This window comes from Terrapene carolina, unplaced genomic scaffold, assembly GCF_002925995.2.
Source record: "Terrapene carolina triunguis isolate 2854851 unplaced genomic scaffold, T_m_triunguis-2.0 Scaffold238, whole genome shotgun sequence".
NCBI classification, from domain to species: domain Eukaryota; kingdom Metazoa; phylum Chordata; order Testudines; family Emydidae; genus Terrapene; species Terrapene triunguis.
This window is the reverse complement of record NW_020664589.1, coordinates 14,033,817-14,054,214: the sequence shown is the minus strand read 5'-3', so window position 1 is coordinate 14,054,214 and position 20,398 is coordinate 14,033,817. Positions and strand designations below refer to the sequence as shown.

The window sequence follows — 20,398 nt, the reverse complement described above, 5'->3', positions numbered from 1 at the left end:
TATTATTAGGAGCAATGTACTTCCTATGTTTTTGTAAGAAAAACAAATCTCCCAGGGTAATGTTTGGGAGGCAGCGCTCATGGAGATATTGACACAACAAGGGAAACAGAAAACAGACTTAGAAAGAAAAACATAGCTGTCTGACTTCTGTTTATTTAGTAGGTTACAGTCATTCTTTGAATATTGATGTGAAATGATAAAGGTGAAATAGACAGTGTTTCAGAATCTGCTACGTGTACAACAATCAAAAAAGAAAATTCAAGCCTATATGTAAATAGCACTGAAGGGCCTTGACCCTCTCTGTATAATCTTGAGGACAAAAGAGGCCTTCATAGTCAAATGGAGCTGTAGCTAAGGACCTCTTTGCACCCAGTTTAGAAGCAGAATGCAGTGTGCAGTCGGTCTCTGTATATGAGGAACTGCAGAGATGCTGCTGTCATATTTTTCCTTTCTTTGCTAATTTTGCACATATTTTCCGTTTGTCTGTTCTCCTTTAAAGAAAACTCTACCCTGTTTTGCTCAGTGCCATAGTTCTGAGAGTTCAAAAGGTGCCAGGATCTCTCTCGGCATGAATACACAGAAAAATGGATTTGAAAACAAGGCGTGTGATTAAAATTGGCATTTCTGAGTTCACTGCTGGAACAGTCATCTTGCTTTTAAAAAAAAATAAATCATTTGTGACACGGTCAGTGTGAGAGCCTCCGTGAAAGAGACTGTAATAAACTAGTTTTACTCCTGCTTCAACACTGGATGAAGTATCAGAAAAATAATGTGTAAGGCCCATTTCCGTGAGGTGCTCAGCGCATCCAGGGATGTGTTGAATGTGCTAGCTTCCTCTGGAGTCACTGGTACCTTATCGGACAGGGCCTTAATGTCTAGACAATAAACGTTTTGTATAAATATGGAACATTTAGGGTCAGATTCTCAGTTGGTGGAAATCAGCATAGTTCCTTTGACATCAATACAGCTACACTGATTTACATCAGTGGAGGATCTGGCTCTAAAAGGTTTTTGATTTAGACAATTAAACCAGGTTGATGGTAAATTCAAAACCACTGATTATTTTAAAGCTGAGCAGCATTACAGGATTTTATAGAGTCCTTGGGCACAAGGCCCCTTAGAAATTATTGTTACTCTCCATTATAGGTACTGAAAGTAGTTCAAACTATCTACATTGTAGACTTGAATCTTCTACTCTGCCCCCTTTCCCTCCATGCACTGAGGACGAGCATTGCGATTGTTGCAGTGAGATGTTATAATCAGGGTAGTGTTAAAGGGACGCTGTTGATCACATTTGGCCTCAAAATTTAGATTTTTGTAAAATAAGATTTTACAGAACTTCAGGCCAGTAGAAGTGTGTCCATTATATTTTTTTAAACAATTAAATATTCCCCTATAGACAACAATTAAATAGAGTTAAGTGATTTTCATTGTGTGAGCTGAGAGAAGTGCAAATTATGATAAATAAACTTGATTTAAGAATTCTTTTGAATGCTGTTACGAACCATGACCCAGTTGTGTACTGGAGGCTGTGACAGGATGTCCTTTCATGTACCCTGCATAAAGGGATAGGGCTAGTCAGCTGGCTCATCTTGCCAGCCAGAACAGTTTGATCTCATTATTGCTCATTTGCTCTCTGACTAGAGAAGATAAAAGTCAGGGAGTCTCTGAGGCAAAGAGAAAGGCTGGTGCTGAGACAGCAGGTCTTGCAAAGGAAGACCATTAAAAGAGCCAGCTCAGGAGAGAGCTCATACTAAACTTTGTATGTGTTGTTTTAAATAAAAAATAAAGCAAAGCCCCAGGATCGAGGTGAGTTTTGGACATTAACCTGGCTGTGACTCTGTCAACACTTGGAGCTGGCCACACTCATGATAGCTGAGCTGGCATCGAGGCAGCTCATTAACAGTACTAGTGTAGCCACAGTTGCACAGGCAATGGGGAGTGGTGGCATGGACTAGCTGCCCTGAGTATGTACCCATGGGGTCAGGGTAGGGTTTGTACTGGGGGTGACTAGCCTGTGCCACTGCCACCCATGATACCGCGGCTCAGGGCCGCCCAGAGGATTCAGGGGGCCTGGGGTCTTCGGCGGCAAGGGGCCCCCGCCGCCGAATTGCCGCCGAAGACCCAGCACTTCGGTGGCGGATCCCGGGGCGGAAGGACCCCCCGCCGCAGGTCTTCAGGGCACTTTGGCGGCGGGTCCCGGAGTGGAAGGACCCCCCGCCGCCGAACTGCCGCCAAAGACCCGGAACGGAAGAAGCTCCAGGGGCCCAGGCCCCGCGAGAGTTTTCCGGGGCCCCCAGAGCGAGTGAAGGACCCCGCTCCAGGGGCCCCGAAAAACTCTCGTGGGGGCCCCTGTGGGGCCCAGGGCCTGGGGAAAATTGCCCCACTTGCCCCCCCTCTGGGCGGCCCTGCCATGGCTACACCTCTATTTTCAGTGCACGAGCTCGATAAGAGCTAGTACTTAAGCTGGGAATCACACTCCCAGTTCTCTGTGTCAGACAATGGGGTGGGGAATTTGCCCATTCACAGAGGCCACATGGTGCAAAAAAAGATTCATGCAGGCAGAATGGAGGGCATTTGTAGACACACGTGTATCTGTGCAGGGTTACATCATGGTTTATAACTTTCAACTTTCAGGACCATCAGAGCCTATGTGAATACGCTTTAATCCCTTGCCATACCGGTTGTGGACAAATGGTGATGAGAAAGAAACTTGCAGATCATTTGGAGAATGGATGTGTTAATAACATGACCACGTGCCAGAAATGTAAACGGAGGTTATCCAGTAATGAGTACCAAGTAAGAAGATTTATTTGCCTTAAAACAAAACAAGGGTTTTATGATCGTATCTTGAATACTCCACAGCTTTCACAGCTGTCTGATTAAATATTTCCTCCATGTTTCGTTAAAGTTATGTAGCTGGAGAATGTTTCATTTTTCTGACCTTGCTAACTTTTCAACTGCAGTGTAATGTTCCATGATGTATTTGCTGGAAAAACAATGGGGTGTAGTTGACCATCCTTATGTGGTGCTATGAGAAGAGAGAAAATACGTGTGCGCACATTTCATTTGGGGGGAGGGCAGCACTTCTTGCCATGTTCTAGCTCCCCTTTCAACCAGCACACCTCAGTGTGAAGATGGCAAGAAATGCAGCCAGAGAAACCACAGAAAGATCTAGAATATAGATTTTTTTTAACTTAATACAAAATTGGCCAATAAATTGGCAAGTTTATACAGCAGATTTTATTCAGACAATATTTATACTAGATGCCATCAGCTTTAACTTTATTTTGGGAAAGTTCTATGGCTCGCCTTATACAGGAGGTCACACTCGATGATCACAATGGTCCCCTCTGGCCTTGGAATCTACTAACTTTTCAAATCAACCGTATCAGTGGATCCCAGGCAGAGCCCAATGCAATGAATACATTGTAAATTCATCCGGAAACCTCTCTCTTATCTGTAGCATTTAGGACTGTTCAGGCATATTTAATTTTGTTTACATTATGCTTATCACTGTTGTAATTGAGGACCTTACAGTACATATAAAATGAAGACTAAAGCTCAACACTCCCCACCAGATGTATCTATCTGAAGTCAGTCCAGGTTAAAAAACAAAACAAAACAAAAATTTTCCTTCCCCAATGGTAACTGATCACTTGTTTTCTTTGATTACTTTGCCAGCTCCATGCAGGTTGCTATTACTCTAATTGAAATGCATTTCTCACTTCCTGCTTAGAATGTCTTCCTACAGGGCAACCTTATATCAGACCTGTAACTGATGAGTTGGGTTTTGTAATGACTTCTTGCATTCTTGTTAATTCTAAAAAATTATACCAGTTCCTTTGATTCCATCCTTTTTGTGTGTGCACCACAATACAGTAGGTTGTGCTGATGGGAGTGGCCTAAAGACAATATGCTAGTTGATATATAGTACACTGTGTTGCTGAAGGAGGAAACAGTGTAGTTGGGTGGAGGTAAAGGTATAGGAAAATATTTGCTGATATATACAGATGAATTATCCGAGATAGCTTAGCTGGTACACATCTTATCATTGTCTTTTTCATTGTAAAAGTTCATGATAAAACTCCTAAGCCAATAGCAGTAGCAGCATATATAAGAAATGTCACACCTGTATCATCGCTAAAGCTGCAGTAACTGCTTTGATTTGAGTTGAAAGTTCTCAAAACGCAGTTCAGTTCTCCAGCTTTAGACTCTGTGATCTCTTAGCCTATGGCTGCAGAGGCAGCACTCAGCTTCCAGGTTGGGATGGAGGACTGAAAAGTGTTGACCCTCCAGGTAGTTTAAGGAGAATCATTGTCAAGCTAGGAATTACATCCTGGAAGGACAACCGTTTCGACAGAGATGGTGGGAGAGTTGTAATGTGAAATGCTCCAACAGGATAGTGAGGGGGAAAATAGTGATGGGCAAGTTTCCATGTCACATTTGTCACCAGTTGCTCACCTTTGCAGTCTTGCCAAGAACTGAACAGGTTATGGAGACTCAGCTCCCCTCTCATTTCTATGGAAGTGGTCTCTCCATGGCAGGAATGAGGCACACTTGCTGGGAAAGAGTGTGTAGGAAGCTTGCACATCTGCTGTTCATTTTTTACCAGTTCCATGGCGGGGGGAGGGGAATAGCTGACCTCAGCCTGTTGGGCTGTCAAACCGGCACTTTTTACCACTATTATTTCAGTGTGTATTTCAAAAAGAGCAAATAACTGAAAGTGGAAACATCTCACCACTTTAACCCTTCTGAAAGTGCAGTGGGCAAACTGATATTCTGTTACCTGGAGAGAGAGGTCTGAGCACGGTTTTGATTCACCTTGCTCCTCTCTTCAGATGTGTGTGATACGTAGGTTTGCTTTCAGAGGTTACTTGGTTTCTTTTTCCCGTGGTGAAGAATTGTTTTCATTTCCCTCGTCCTGTTTAATCTGTTATCTAATACGGTTTTTTGTTAGGAAATCTTGGCAACCTGATAAGGAGATTGGCCTTGAAATGTTGCCTTCTGTGTATCAGTAGTTCCCGTATTCCGTTTTGCAAATATGTAATCTATGAGAAGAAGCTGTTTGCATCTCTTTTATTTTTATAACCCGGAGTATTTTCCACTGAAAACAATTTCAGGGCAGCTGGAATCCATTTTTTACCCTAATTGACAACAGGGAATATAAAATAGGAGCTCCTCTGCCTAGTCTAATGCAGGTCAGTAGCAACCAAACGTTTCTACCATTTGCTGACTCCTTGGTGGCCTATATGAAGTGAGTTTAATGCCCTTAAACCCTAGCACAAAAAATGCCTTCCCAAATGACAACCTCTGTGTCAGTTTCAGCAAAGAACTCAAGAAATGAATGAGCCATGGAGACTGGAATGCCTTCTCAGCTTGAGAGAGGTGGTCCCACCAGGGCCAGGGAGCTGGTACATAGGCAGGTCAGGGTGTGGACACTGGTTCAGCCACCACCTGTGCTTTGCTTGTTCTGTGAATAGCGTGCCCCAGTCTCCAGAGCAGTCACCAGTTCAACACTCCATGAATCCTGCTTTAAAAGATTAAAAGGAGTGGGGGGAGAGAAAGGGATGCTCTGCTTCTCCGCTGCTTCAGAGCCCCTGCTTGAGGTTGGGAGCCGCTTGCCATGTGTAGAGGGGAGAGTTGTGGGGAGATTTGTGTTCTGCCAACCCTGCTCACAACAATGTGTAATTGTCCTAATGCATTATGGGTGTTTTTTATCTGCCCTTGAAACATAAGGCATTGTCCTGAATATGAGGTGAGAAGACTGGACAGAATAGATCCATGATCTGATCTACAGTAGCGAATCCCTTCCTATTTCCATCACCTCTATCTGTTACTGGAATGATGGAGACAGTATTTGTCATCTGGCTACAGACCAGTCCTATGGGAAATCATGTTTGCTGTACCATGTCGTGAACCAGGCCCATTTGCTTTTTGAAAGCCTGTTGTTTAGTGCTTATAAAACTGTAATTTCATGGATTATATGATCTGATTAGCTAAATCTGAGGCTATGTGGTATGCTAGCTCTGTTTATTTGCTCAAACTGCATTTACCCAGAATACTCTAGGAGCAAATAGAATACTCTGGGCAGTCTATCAGATACACGACTTTCTCCTCCGTATAATTCTTAGCATCCTGATTAAGCATGTTTCAGACTTGTGTTAATGGCAGCTTTTATATGTCAATCTTATGTTCATTTGATTTTGGGTTCCACCATATCAAAAAAGAAAGAGGAGAAGGACAAAGTTGCATGAACAAACAGCCTAGGGTAAAGAATAAACAAAGGCACATTATAAATAATGTCTGAGATATAGAGTGTTCAGAAAGTGTCGAGGGGAGAGGAAAGACCTCTGGATGTGTTTTTGCGGCGCTGAAATGGAGATCTTAGGACACTTTGCAGAGAAGATACTTTGTGGGTTCCTGGAACTGCAATACTATACGAACTTTCCAGACTGCTAAAGGAAACGTACTGGCGAGCAAAGGCATTTATAAAGATTAAAGATGAAACCTCTGAATAGTTTGAATTGAAAGCTTGAGAGTCGCTATGTTAAAATACACAAACTATAGTCATGGTATGAACCAGCAGCAGGGGACTATTTTCCCCATTCTGCATTAGCACATCATGTCAGGAAATTTGGCCTCCTGCCTTCAGTGTGTTAATGAATGAGATCTGAGACAGCCCTGCACGTAAACCCAAGCTATATGCAGCCAATGCATGGAGAGTTTATATGTATATTTGCTTTCTGGTCCATAGTTCACCTGCATGTCACTGCATATAAATGCGATGATTAGGGTTTGAACTGGGTGAGACTCAGACATTGCGTACACTGAGTTTTCCAGGAAGCCTGTGTGAAGCATCTGTAAGTCATTTCTGAAAGTGCTGGGCCCCACATGTGAAACATCACACTCTGTACTTTCACTTAACAGGTATCACATCTGGAGCTCCCAGACTGAAAATACCTACTATGCTAGGAAGAAGAGTAATTGGCTTAGCAGTTTACCTTGGGAAATCTCTAGGTCTGCAGTTTATCATACAGTGGACAGCAGCAACTAATATTAGTTCTTTAGTCCCAAGTTTCTGAACATTATTCCCTGTAAAGAAAAGCTTGAGAACTCTACAGAGATACACAGAAAGGTTTTGCAAATCTTTCTCCCATAATATGGAATTAGAGCTGTTCTCCTCCCTTCTGATTGTCTTTTAGAAAGAAGTTTTGTTCAGAAAAGACCCCCCCATAGCAAATAACCAGTGAGCTTTATTGATGGGTTGAGGACCATTAAACTATAACAAGGAAAGAGAAATATATTACAACTATATTGGGGGGGGGGACATATCCCATGGTTCTTTGTGTTGCAGTAAGATGAGCTGCTCTTTGATTCTTTTCCAGTGAACTGTGGAAGAACTTTTCTGTCCATCTGGGCACCCCAGGAGAACTGTGGGCAAGCACTGGAGGACTATCAGCACTTAAGTGGTTCAGCCTGCATCCTCTCTGAAAGTGGGTGGGCAGGTTACCAGTCTAAATGAGAGCCTCACCCGGCCTTCAGCCTACCCTAGGATGGGCCAGCTAGCTCAGGCTGAATGTACCACTAAACTCGAGCCAGTGTTTTTTGTGTGTGGATGGGAGGGTGGCTTAGATGCAACACCCAAATAAGAGCCCAGGTTAATTCTGCAGTGAAAGCATATTCTTAAGGTCAGTGGACTTCCCTGATCTTTGGAGAAAGGTTTAGTCTCCTTAAGACTTACTTAACCCACTCAAACCATGTGAAAGTGAATAGGGGTCAATACTATTTTAATTTATGCTTTTCCCCCCAGCTCTTTGGCTTGTAAATTACACTTCCTGAGACTCCCTTATGCTTCAGATGTGTGGGCATTGGTGGGTCTAGGAAAGACTACATGAGTGCAAGGGAATCTAAGTTACTGCTGACAAACTGCTGCTGAATTTGGCTTTGCAGGGTTAAGTGACTTGCCTGAGGCCTCCTAGTAAATCTGTTCCAGAAACAGGGTTTGAATGTGCAACTCTTATTTGCTAGCTCAGACCTGATTCAGTTGACCGGAGGCTTCTCAGCAAGTAACTTCACCAGAGCTCACTTTTCTGTAAAATGGGGATAATATTACGTAGTACAGAAAGAGATTGTATTTCATAGAGACCTAGGTAAGGAAGCATCATGATTTTAGCATTGTACCCAACACTTTGTCCTCTTACTTTAATGACAGAAGCATATGTGTGAAGGTAACTCATCGAAGGAACAAAAACGGATACACACAGAAGGACCATCAAAGGAAAAGGTAGGTAAAATGTGAAAGGGCAATGTATTGTTTTTGTTCTGTTCCTTGAAGTGCCAGCTCTTCATCTGGCTGACTCAGGCAACTTCATGGCATCTCCATGTGGCAACAGTAGCTGGGAGTTTTCCACATCCTAAGATCAGTTGTACTGATTCCTCCCCGCCACCCCCTTATTTAGGATTTCTCCTAAAATCTTGGAAGTTTTGTTTGTTTGTTTACTTCCTTTTCAAACACTCAGGGGAAACCTGGTGAGCAATACAAGGGCTGTTCCAACACAGACGACACTAAATAACTTCTTAAAAAGACATGTACCTTTGCGTGCAGAGAGAGAGGGCTGGATTCTAATCTCAGTCCCCTTGGTGTGATAGCGAATGGGTCACCCTTTAGAGTGTGTTGCAAGGCACTCTCCTCCTCCATACTTCTCTGGGAACAGCGAAGTGAAGGATTTTGAGTTACTGGGCGTGAGGTCTTATTCTTTATGGTGGGCTTCTTTAATATGGTGTGTGTGTGTGTTAGTTATACAGGAGTTGTCACCTGCTGATGATTGTGGTTTTATTATATTGTATTATTTTAGGGTCTGTGGTATACTGAGACTTTTGGGTGGGAGTCTTTGTATTTGTATTAAGGACATTTATCCTTGTTTTGTTTTTAGTGTGTGTACAGCACGTAGGGCTTGAATAGGCACTTGGTTGCACGCAAGTCTGTCTTGGGGGCAATCCACCATCATCCCTCTTGCCCCATGTGTTAGTGGATTTCCCAGGTTTGAGTGCTGTAGAAAGTGGCCCTTCATAGTGATATGTAAAATCATCATTGCTTAAGAAGCTTGCAGGGCAGGCCATTGTTCAGGCATCCACAACAGAATGGAATTACTGTCAGCCTGGGCTAGATATGACTTTGGCTGTGGTTGCAATCCCACCTGCTCAAATTTCAGGACACTGGTGACTAGAGATGGACCCCAGGCCTCACACATGGCAGTGCATGACAAAATCACTTGGTCATCAGTTCAGGACTTGGTGATTTGTCCGGCAGTATCTAAATGAATTGCCTTTGGTGTTGCTATACAGGGTGGGGCCAGACCTTCAGTGAGGTTCAGTGGAACTACCCTGATTTACACCAACTGAGGATCTGGCCTAGTGGATTGTAGTAAATAATTAAACCCTTGAAATTGGTACTTACTATTTTGTGGCTGTTTTTAACAGAACCATTCAACGCCATTGAACAGCAAAAACGGTTGTCGGTTTTCTGAGATCGGCTGTTCGTTTAGGGTGAGTAAAATGCTGCCTGCTCCTATTCTGGAAGGTCTCCAGTAATGTACAGTCTCTACACTCCAGCTGCTGGCATGAACCAGCCAAGGCACTCAACCAAGGATGGCTTCATTTGGTTGTTTTTGTTTTGTTTTGTTTTTTTGGTAAAGGGATAAAACTTAACGTCTCCTGGCAAAAAAGGAGGGAAGGGTGTGGAACTGGCTTTTGACTGTCACAATTCATAGGAGTGAAATTCAGCTGGGGACACTTTTTCCCCTGCAGTGTATCTTCCACTCAGATTAAATGGGACGGTTCTGTAATTATAATTCTACAGCCATATCAGGTTTGATACTCTGTCATGTATCAAACAGTCTCTGCAAGGTAACTGTATCCCCCACAGCATTAACTGGTTTCTAAAATCTGCTTTGGATTTTAGTGTGCTCTTACTGCCTTGTAAATAGAGACGTCTCATATATTTTGTGTGCAGTGCGTGTGTTAAATATTGATCGACCTGAGAATCTAGCTGTTTATTTGCATGGCACCTTGTTAAGTGGTTGAACAACTGTTTTCTTGTTAATGTAGCATATGTACATGTCATACACACACAACCGCCCAGGAGCTAGGCAGCCTGGTGCTATGGAGTCAGGCCCGTATCCTGAAGGCCTTACTTAGGTTTATCTCCCATTAGGGTGACCAGACAGCAAGTGTGAAAAATGGGGATGGGGGTGGGGGGGGGGGTAATAGGAGCCTATATAAGAAAAAGACCCAAAAATCGGGACTGTCCCTATAAAATCGGGACATCTGGTCACCTTAACTCCCATGAAGTTGATGGGAGTTTTGCCTGAATAAAGGCTAAATGAGGATTTGGCCCTAAATCAGTTACTTTAGTTCAATGACAGCGTCTTCTCCTCCCAATAGGGCAGCAAAGAGAAGACAAAAGAGCATGAAAAGACTGCAGTGGGGACCCACTTAATGATGCTGCTGCAGCATATAAAGCAACTTAGGGCCAGTTTGTGCCCTGCGGGTGGAGCTGCAAATGGCATCATCCCACACTTAGCCACAGCAGAGTCTAAAGTGAAGGGTTTGGAAAGAAAAGTCTCCGATCTCCAGCTCCAAGGGGCCCTGGAAGTCAGTGGAGATCTGGAAGTGGACTGTTTTCCTAGCTCATCGGTTTGTGAGGAAGAGTCAATTCTGCAACGGCTGGTAAGGGAGAAAGTGATTTCTGAGCTGGAAAACAAGTTGCACGTGTTTGAGAATATTGTGGCGGTGCTCAACAAGGAGGTGGAGACCTCTAACCTGGAGATCGCAGCCTTTCGGAGGAAGAGTGGACTTGATCAAGATGTAATACAAAGCCTGGAATTGAAGGTAAACGTTTATTATGACCATGTGTCTGTGTACAGTGTGTGTAGTTAGTACATATGCACAAAAATCATGGAGGGTGGGTAGGCATGGTCCAAACACAGGAGTGGGAGCCAGGAACTCTTGAGTTCGAATCCCGTCTCCAAAACTCCATCTATAGCTTTGGTAAAGTTTTCAAACCTTGGTTTCTGAAGTAGACCTCTAAACCCATGTTTAGGCACCTAAAAGGTATGGAGAATTATGGGTGCTCAACATTTCTTGGATTCAGGTCATAAAAGAGCAAGGCACCTTGAATCAGATACAGTACGATCCTCTTAAACCAACATTGTGCATTTTAAAAATTACTTATCAAGGTGTTTTTAAAAGCGCGCGCACACACGCAACTCTCCATAGTGTGAGGGCACAGGTGAGAGTCCTTGCATTATTGAACTGCCTCTGTAGCAGAAGGTCCTGTAGAGACAACAGAGTGGGTTTGAACAGGAATTGTTTTTTTCAGATTACAGAGCTGCACCGATGTCTGACACAGAAAGATGCAGGCCTGAGCAAACTCCATAAGCGTCTCCAGTCTTTCGAACAAGCGTCCTACGATGGAGTCTTTTTATGGAAAATTACAGATGTCAACAGAAAGTACCATGACTCTGTGACTGGAAGAGTAGTCAGTTTGTTTTCCCCAGGTAAAAAACATCAAGTATACACACACTAGTAAAATCCAGCTCTTGAAAACCCAGCAGTGTCTCAAGAGTGATGCTCCTATCTGCTCTTTTGACCAGTGATTCTTTAAAATAGTGCCCAGATCTAAGATACTATTTATAAAAGGACACACTTGTTCTGTCTGTTCATAATACAAGGCAACTTCTGCTCTGTAGTTATAGTTTGACCCTCTCTATCTCAGGATTGTAAGGGAAGGGTGCCCAAAGGCCAAAATACAGTGCCAAGTGCCTAGCCCAAGCAGCCATGTTTGATGCTGGGATATGCGCAGCATGGATGGCTGTGCGGATGTCCAGCCATTCTTCAGAGGCTACTTCAGCCCAGTGTCACTGGTCTGACCGTAGCTGAATTCTAAAACGCCTGTATGCTGACCTTCTCTAGTGTACCTACAACTGCTTCTGCACGCTGTTAGCCATAGCAATGCATATGTAGAAATGGGATTTATTTGTTTTTTAAATCCCACTGCAAAAAATTGTTCTTACACCGCGGGCACAAATAATAGCAGTGGGGCTGGAAACAGTTTGAATTACAGCCACAAGTCAGTTACTTAATGATACAAATGCTGATATTTGGGCTGGCAAAAGAAATATCGATGGAATTTTGTGGGCCCCATTTGGACCTGTAAAAAGGGAAGCCACACTCTAGCCCAGCTGAAAAACTTGGCCTAGAAGTATTTAGTTCAGAAAATAAAAGGGTAAAAATAATATGGACAGTGCTGGATCTGATGTCCTCAAATAAAGTATCTAAGAAGTGGTTGTGAAATATACGCTGTAAAGCCTGATATTGCCAACAAGTTTTTGTGTTGCTGCACTGTTTGTTGTACATGGCTTTCATTTCAGTTTATTTGCCCTCTAACTGCTGCTAGTTACAGTGACATCTGCTGGATCTGCATTGTCTCATCCCAAGTAAAGTCATTTGATGTCACTCTGAGAATGCCTTGAGTGTCTACTGCAATCATTCTCCCCGGGAAATGAAGTGATTAGATAAAACATGCTCTTGTGAGTAATTACAGATCAGCTTCACCAACCTATGAGTCATTAAAAGGGTTTCCCCCACTGGATCTTCAGTGCTTGCAGCTGGAAGTCCACAGGGTATTCTATTTAATCTGCCATGCTCATCACCCTGGTCTCAGAGCACCTGTTGCATTTTAATCCTTTTGCATATGTGAGAGCCTAGGAATACAGATTTTTTCAGAGACTGTTGGTAGGCTTTGGCCTGACTAACCACAAGTTCTAATTTTCAGCTTTCTACACTGCGAAATATGGCTACAAAGTCTGTCTGAGGATTTATCTGAATGGCGATGGAACAGGGAAAGGAACACATGTTTCTCTCTTCTTTGTTGTCATGAAAGGGGAGTATGATGCTCTGCTTCCATGGCCTTTCAAACACAAGGTAAAAAGAACATACTTCTCTTGTTCATAATGCTGAGATGCTTAATTCCCCTTTACCGGTTTTTCTGCTGTGGGGTATCACAGCTTTTTTTCTGCTGTGTAGAACATAAGGGTAAAGCAGCCTTCACACCTGATCCCACATTAGAAGCTCAGTCCAGCTCCCACAGATGTCAGGCAAAGTCTTTCCACTGAGTTCAATGGAGCTGAAGCATTGCTTCATTCCCTTCTCCTATCACTACAAGCATGCTGTAATCCAGGGGCAGAATTCAGCTTTAAACAGGCTGGGATAGTACCCAAAGAGATTTGCTCCTATTGAGATTTCGTGCTTCTGCTCTGTAACATTTGCAAGAACCCAGAATCTCAAATATATCGTGAAACTCTGGGTTTGTTATATCTAAAGCTTTGTCTGTGATTAAGCCAAAGCCTATCACTATCATTTCTATATCTCCATATACCTAGATAGTACAGGAAGTGGCTAAAGCACAGGAGTTGGAGTCAGGAGATCTGCGTTCTGTTTCCATCTGTGCCATAAACTCCCTTGGGTGATCTTGGGCACGTCCCTTACCTACTCTGTGTCTTATTTTCCCCAGTTGCACAGGTAGCTTGATGATCAGCAACAATAATAAAGGAAAGAGAGAAAAAGTTTAATGAGGTTCTGATCCCTGTTTTAACATTGACTCTGATGTAGCAATAGTTCTGTAAGCCTGTCATATAAATAGCCATAGTGCCAACCAACCAGCCAAAGAGAATAATGAATCAACATTCAGAATTCATATCACTTTTAAAAGGTGTTTTTCTATTTCAAGCTAAATGACAGTAAGTTAATAAAAGTAATAATGAGCAGGGGAAATTCTAGACTGTTTACTTTGTTCATCCCTCCTAGACAGCAAGTTGAGCTGTCTAGTTCAAATCCAAACCACAATAATAGAGTTACCTTAACAGTCTTAACAAAACTCATGGGTTATTGTTCATATTGTCGGGAGAGAGGGAAAGGTTTTGCATCGTGTAATTCTCCACCTAGACAGAATTTTTGACTTCGTTTTACTTTACAAGTGGCAAAGTTTTAAACATTTGATCTGGGAACCATTATAATCTCCCTTGTTCTCATTAGCTGACCTTGCCAGCTGGGAAACATTCATTTTAGTTTGCATTTAGTTTTCGATAAAGCATCCAGCTGTTTTTTGCAGCACATTTGCACTTGTCAAAATGCACAGGGTCCAAATGCTTTTGTGTCTTTGATTATTGTTTTGAAATGCAAGAAATGATTATTGTTCCTGTCTTCCCTCAATTATTTTTCAGGTCACGTTTATGATGCTTGACCAAAACAACAGAGAGCATGTAATTGATGCTTTTCGTCCAGATCTGACTTCTGCTTCATTTCAAAGGCCAGTGAGCGACATGAATGTTGCAAGTGGCTGTCCCATGTTCCTCCCTTTGTGCAAATTACAGTCACCCAAATATGCCTATGTCAGAGAAGACACACTTTTCCTTAAGTGTATTATAGAAACGAATTCATAAACCCTGGAATGAGGGTACTTGCCAATACAGCCATGCAAAGTCTGTCTAGGGAGAGCCTTCAGTTTGAATCCTTGTGTGTATTTTCATGCCCACACAAAATCCAGTGAGTCAGACCCTGCAGCTCCACTGAAGTCATCTACACCAGCTGCAGATCTACCCATTGTGTTTACTTTCTCCATAGTGTCTTAGGCACATTGCCTCATGCCACCAGTGCAAGTGGTATGTTGTTGAAAATGATCAAAATAGTGTTTTTAAAAAAAACCAGTTGATACTCTTAAGTTCCAAACTGAGGAACAGATTCTAGTCAGTCCCAGCACAGGTGCACGTGTGGGGATGGTAGAAGGAGCAAGCCTCTTCTTCCCCCCTGCCCACCCCTTTCTCTCCACACACATACACACATGTCCAAGGGGCTGGCCAGATTCCTGGTGGAGCACAGTCCCTGCTCCTTTCTTGTGCTCCTGTGATTGCCCGACTTCTGGAAAGAAAGCGGTGAAGGCTGAGCCTTAACTCTGCACCCTTTGTAGAGAAATGAGTATGCTGTATCCTCTCCAAAGATTTGTATTCTGTCTGTCATTGCATTGGGATTCAGATTTTCCAATCAGTCACACACAGAGACACACGCATCAGCTAGCATAAATGGGTGTGTAACTTTGAAAGCAGTGGGTTGTGGCTGAATGTTCATAGCTTGAATTCCTTACACTGTATGATATGATTTTGGTGTTTATTTTACACACTGTATAAATATTCTTGCACATTAGCCATGTGATTGTTGGGTTCAGCCAGATTTTATTGTGTCATATGAATCATTACGTTGCATCCTGTGAGTACGCCTTTGCTCTTACTAAAGGGAGGAGCTTGACTCTAGTAGGTGAGAAGAGGGAGTTCCCATTGTGACCCTCAATACATTCCTACTTGCATCAAGAACCCCACATCCACTAGTTCAAGCAGCAGATAAATTGCGTCTGTGGGGTTTTTTAAGTGCTCAATCACTTTCTGAAACTCCAGGGCAAGTGACTTTATTATACAATATTTATTTATTTTATCTTTTTTCTTTATTTTTTAATGTGCTCTGATGGTGGGACCTTCCTCTGGGTCAGAGTAATTTTTAAAATGTTGCAGTGAAAATGTTCACTAGAAAAGTTTGTGGCATTTATTTTTTTAAATAAAGCTAAGGAATGAATAACAAACATTGTACAAGCTGGCAGCTATTATATAATATGTATGTAGAGTTGAAATACAACCCTTTATCCCAAAGAGAAAGTTACAAACACTCCCTTTGTCTCTACCCCATTCTTTCTCCATCCCTGCTCCCCTAACCTCATAGCCTTCTCATCACCTGTTTTCCCTTCTTACGGGCCATTCTGGGTGGATTCAGTGCAATTCTTTTTGCTTTTGTTGCTTGAGTTCCTGAACTTTCAGCCAAAACCATGCTAGCATTGCAGCCTGTTTATCTTAGGGTTTTCTGTAGCACTGATCACTATAGTATCTAAGCACTTGGGACTTATGCCAATACTTATGCATGTGAGTAACTTTACACATGAATAGCCCCTTTGAAGTCTATGGGAGTCCTCATATGAGTAAAGTTACTCATGTGTTTAAGTTTAGCCCCAGTGGACCACTGAGAGGATTTTGAACCTAGTACACTTTAACCGCTGGTTAAATCCTGTCATGGGTTCACAGACCCCTCAGAGCTACAGTTACTCCCTGCTGAGAGCAAACTGAAAAATGGACACTGAGAAGAATGGAGTGAGGGAGCAAAACATCAATGATGAAAGAAGAATGATTACATGGTAGCAATTAGCCAGGGAAAACAGAGAAGACAATTCCATAGAAGATGAGGAAGAGGAGAGAGACCGCAATTCTCCAATATGTTGCAGAGCAGTGAATTATTTTTGGATTGATGCTGTAACTCACAAGATTGCAGTGGTAACTCAGGTCCCTGTCAAATTGTTTGAAAGCCCAAATACTGCAAGCGATCCTCCTGGTGCCACAGCAAAGGAGTCTCTGCTTGGTACTGCAGTGCACTCCTGTGACATCCGTGGGGCTGTGGGAATTAACTTTTACTGTATAGGTCAGAAGTGTTGGGAAAATCTTTCCGACGTCATTTAACCCTTTTTCATGGGAAATCCGATGGACAGGGATTGTGAAGGAAAATGTTGGAATACTGAAGTGTAATTCCAAAGATCTGCCACTGATTCTGAAATCTTCAAAGAATGAGAGGAAATTGTGCCGCAAAGCAGAAAGAGAAGCATTTCAAAGCCCCATTGCTTGGGACATTGGAAACTAGCATTTACCAATATCTTCTAGTGAACAGTTTGGCACGGGCAGGAGACTGGACTATAGTTAAACTAATGGATCTTTTCTATTGCTGATTTCTACAGTGCCTCTGAACTCTGCAAGTCAAGTTTCCACTAAAGCGACCTAAAGAGCAGTATAATAAGCCTTAATAGACAGTGCATTATTTACAGTACTAGTGAAGTGAAGGAGGATGAAGGATAGTTAAGCACTGGAATAGGTTACTGGGGAGGATGTAGAATTCCCATTCTTGGAGGTATTTAAGACCATGTTAGACAAACTTCTGTCAGGGATGGTCTAGCTATACTTAGTCCTCCCTCAGCCCAGGGGGGTTGAACTAGATGACTCCTCAAGGTCCCTTCCAGCCCGACAATTATATAATTCTATGAAATGCACTCCTAGATGTAGGGTCATAATTGCCTTTAACACTGACGGGAGTTATAAATGTTTGTTAAGAGGACAATAGATCTTTGAATAGAGTATAGAAAGCAAACTGCCAAAGCACAACAGACTATAGCCTTTAAAAAGCTCCAGTGAGTATTCCTATGGAATCTCTTTGCAACCTCCACTTCTCTGTAACACGTTACACATGGTAAGTAGCATCTCTGAACTTGGGATGCTTGGAAGTTGTCATGCATTTATCAGTTAATCTAGTGAATCTGTTCCACAGAGAAATCTATATTCAGTAGATTAAAGGGCTTCAAGACTTGAAGTTTACAATGAAAGACATTCTGGAGCCACTGTGGAATAGCCTGTTTCATTCACAGTAAACCAGCAGCACTGTTTTACATGGGATTTCTAAGGACTGAGTCTGGCTGACATGATTATTTTAAAATATGGACTTTAAAATACTGCCTATAAGTGTTGAATTTTTGGTAGTGCTTAGGAACGTGACAGAAGGGTGGCAGAAAAAATAGCTCTGAGTTGTAATTAAAAACAACTTGTGTTAATATTGTGAGGAAAATCTGAGCCATTTACTTTTTATAGAAATTTATTTTAAAATTCACTCCTTGCAGAAAATGGTTATCAGATAATTTAGATGCAAAACAAAATATTGAAAGAGATACGGTCAGCACCCTCACATGTGAGTTTGGGCAGCAGAAGGGCACAGAGTTCATAATATAGCCCCCAATCCTGAATTAGATCAGCTTCCAGGAACAGGGTTAAATATTTTCCCAAATCCCCCAGTGCTGTGCCTGATTTGTGAGAAGCAGGTGAAACTGTTAGTCTGCGTTTATTGTGCAAGCTGAAATACAAACCCTAGTTAGACGTGCAGCAGAAATGGTGAAAAGTCCTTTTACTCTTAATAATCTAAAGTGTCTTTGCTGACCCAGGGGTGGATTTTTCAAATCCCTTGTTTTTCTCTTGCCAGTGCCCTTTTCAATAATTAGTTGTAATGAAATATCAAATTTCCAAAAACTACAGACAAATAACTGAATAAGCTTGTGAAGGAGTTGGGTGTTCTGTCTCTCTCTCTCTCTCTCTCTCTCTTTTCTAGGCTTAATTTTTTCAAGCATGTTAAAAATGTTTTTTTAGGGGCAGAAAAGTATTTTTCCTGTAATATCAGTCCATATGACCACTGTGAAGTAGTATGTGGGAAAAAAATTACTCTTTGTAATTACCTGTGTAATTTTAGAAAGTGGAGTTTTTACATCAGCCATCCATATTTTCATGCTGTTTATTTATTTCCTAAATAAAGCTAATTAATCTAAAAAAATGTGTGGGTTGATTTAAAAAATGGGGGGCAACTGAATGACCATTATTATTATAGCAGTTTGTTTACAGACATGGCTCAGCACCAATGTTGTCATTATTTATTTCCATGGTGGTAGCCCCAACTGGCCTCAACCAAAGGAAGGCTCCTGTTACGCTCGGCACTGCACAGACACATACGAACAGAAAGTCTGTGTCCTGAAGAGCTTAAAATCTAAATGAACCAGACACACAGTCAGTGGGAGAAAGGAAGTGTTGTTCTCCTCCTTTTACAGTTGGGGAATTGAGGCACAAAGAGATGAAGTGACTTGTCCAAAGTCACAGAGGAAGTCAGTGGCAGAGTTGAGAACTGAACCCCAGAAGATCTCCAGAGTCCCATTCCAGTACCTTAATGACAGGCCACCTGTTCCTCTCTGGTGGATACTGGTATGCAGGAGGGTGTTCTCCATCATGTAACATTTTTATTTGCTGCAATATTGGATATGTTTAAATATTAGAAATCTTTTGTGTCTTTCTAAGCTAATACAATTCTAGGCAAGATACAAAGGGTCATATGTTGCTCCTGTCTCCCTTTTACTCAGCAGTGTGAGGGGAACCAGCTTCAGTCAGGGCTGACTGTGTATGGACTTCCACGTGTTCCCCCGGCAGGTTTGGTGGGAGGGGAATAACCCAGAGGAACCTAGCTAGCTGCAATGCCCCCTCCAACTCCAAGGAGCCAGCACCCTGGAGAGGGGCGTCCATTGAGGAGGAGAGGAAAGCATGCTTCATGGACAGCTGTCTCCCCTCCTGTATGCCTCCTGTTCAGATTGAAGGCCACGGGCACATAGGGGAGCAGGCGGCCCACAAATCATTACTCAGGCAAACACCCCTCCCCACCCAAGAAGCGCTGCATTCTCCTGTGAATTAGTGTAACCCCACCTACATCAATATAGCTGCTCTGGTGGAACTGAGAGAGGACGCTGGTCCAGTGTGAGTGCTGCCTGGAGGAATACTGCAGGCTTTGGCTTTACCAGGATATTTTAAGAACCTCCTTGCTGCTGCTGCAGACTGAAAGGGTGGTGGGAGCAGAGGGGGAGGGGAAAGCAGTTGATCCTACAAGAATTACTGCAGAGTAAGATAATGGCAGAGCTCTGCTTGGTTGCCATGGGAGTTGAAGTTGCTCCATACCTGTGTAAGCCTTCCTTCGCCCTCACTGATTAGGGATCTACTTCTGCACCAGGGCTTTTTAATTAGCTGCTCTTGCTGCTTTTCCGTAGAGTTGGCAGTTATTTCTCAGGAAGGATTGGCTGCCCTTTTATCCTTTTATTTTTTTAACTTTGCTTTTTAAAAATTTCCCCTGTCCAGCTGTCAGCATGAAAAGAAACAGCAAAGTGACCTGTGCGTGTGCATGTGACAGAATAGACTCTAAAGGGTAGAGAATGAATGACTTCTTGGAATTTCTGTGCCTTTGCCTCGTATGATTTTATTATTAAAAATTATATTGATTTTCCAAATCATATAAATAGTGAGTGTTCCATTAATGGCAGGAGCCTAGAATTACTTTAGATTGGAGATTGAATCAAACAGAAACAGAGCAAATTGCAAGAGCTGGGCCATCCAAACCTAGCTGAAAAAATACTCCGGAGAGTGGGAAATGGCATGCGGGGACTCCTATGGGCCAGATTCTGCCCCCTCACACCAAAGCAACCCCATAGGTTTCAGTGTATAAATGAGAGTAGACAAAGGAACCTGCTTGTAGAGGCAAATCCATCTGCCTCCCACCCTGACCCCTCCCCTCTGTGCGTGTGGAGGTCCCACAGAATGGACGTGGGCAGGGGCGTGGGAGCCCGTATGTGTGGCACTCAGCCATGGCTCTCTGCATGCTTTTGTAGGGAGAGGTCAGGGGG

At 42.7% G+C, this 20,398-nt stretch overlaps 1 protein-coding gene across 4 annotated transcripts in view; it reads left to right on the top strand.

Annotated features, from left to right (window-relative positions):
* TRAF1 (TNF receptor associated factor 1) overlaps positions 1-18,467 on the top strand; it is a 57,964-nt gene extending 39,497 nt beyond the window's left edge. For all 4 annotated transcript variants that reach the window (XM_026657303.1, XM_026657304.1, XM_024206656.2 and 1 more), the window contains 7 exons: positions 2,638-2,799; positions 8,216-8,287; positions 9,484-9,549; positions 10,447-10,893; positions 11,384-11,561; positions 12,839-12,987; positions 14,286-18,467. In XM_026657303.1, coding sequence (XP_026513088.1) covers positions 2,638-2,799; positions 8,216-8,287; positions 9,484-9,549; positions 10,447-10,893; positions 11,384-11,561; positions 12,839-12,987; positions 14,286-14,504 — 1,293 coding nt within the window. In that variant the 3' untranslated portion in view covers positions 14,505-18,467. The remainder of the gene's footprint in view (positions 1-2,637; positions 2,800-8,215; positions 8,288-9,483; positions 9,550-10,446; positions 10,894-11,383; positions 11,562-12,838; positions 12,988-14,285) is intronic.
* The last annotated feature ends 1,931 nt before the right edge of the window (positions 18,468-20,398 follow it).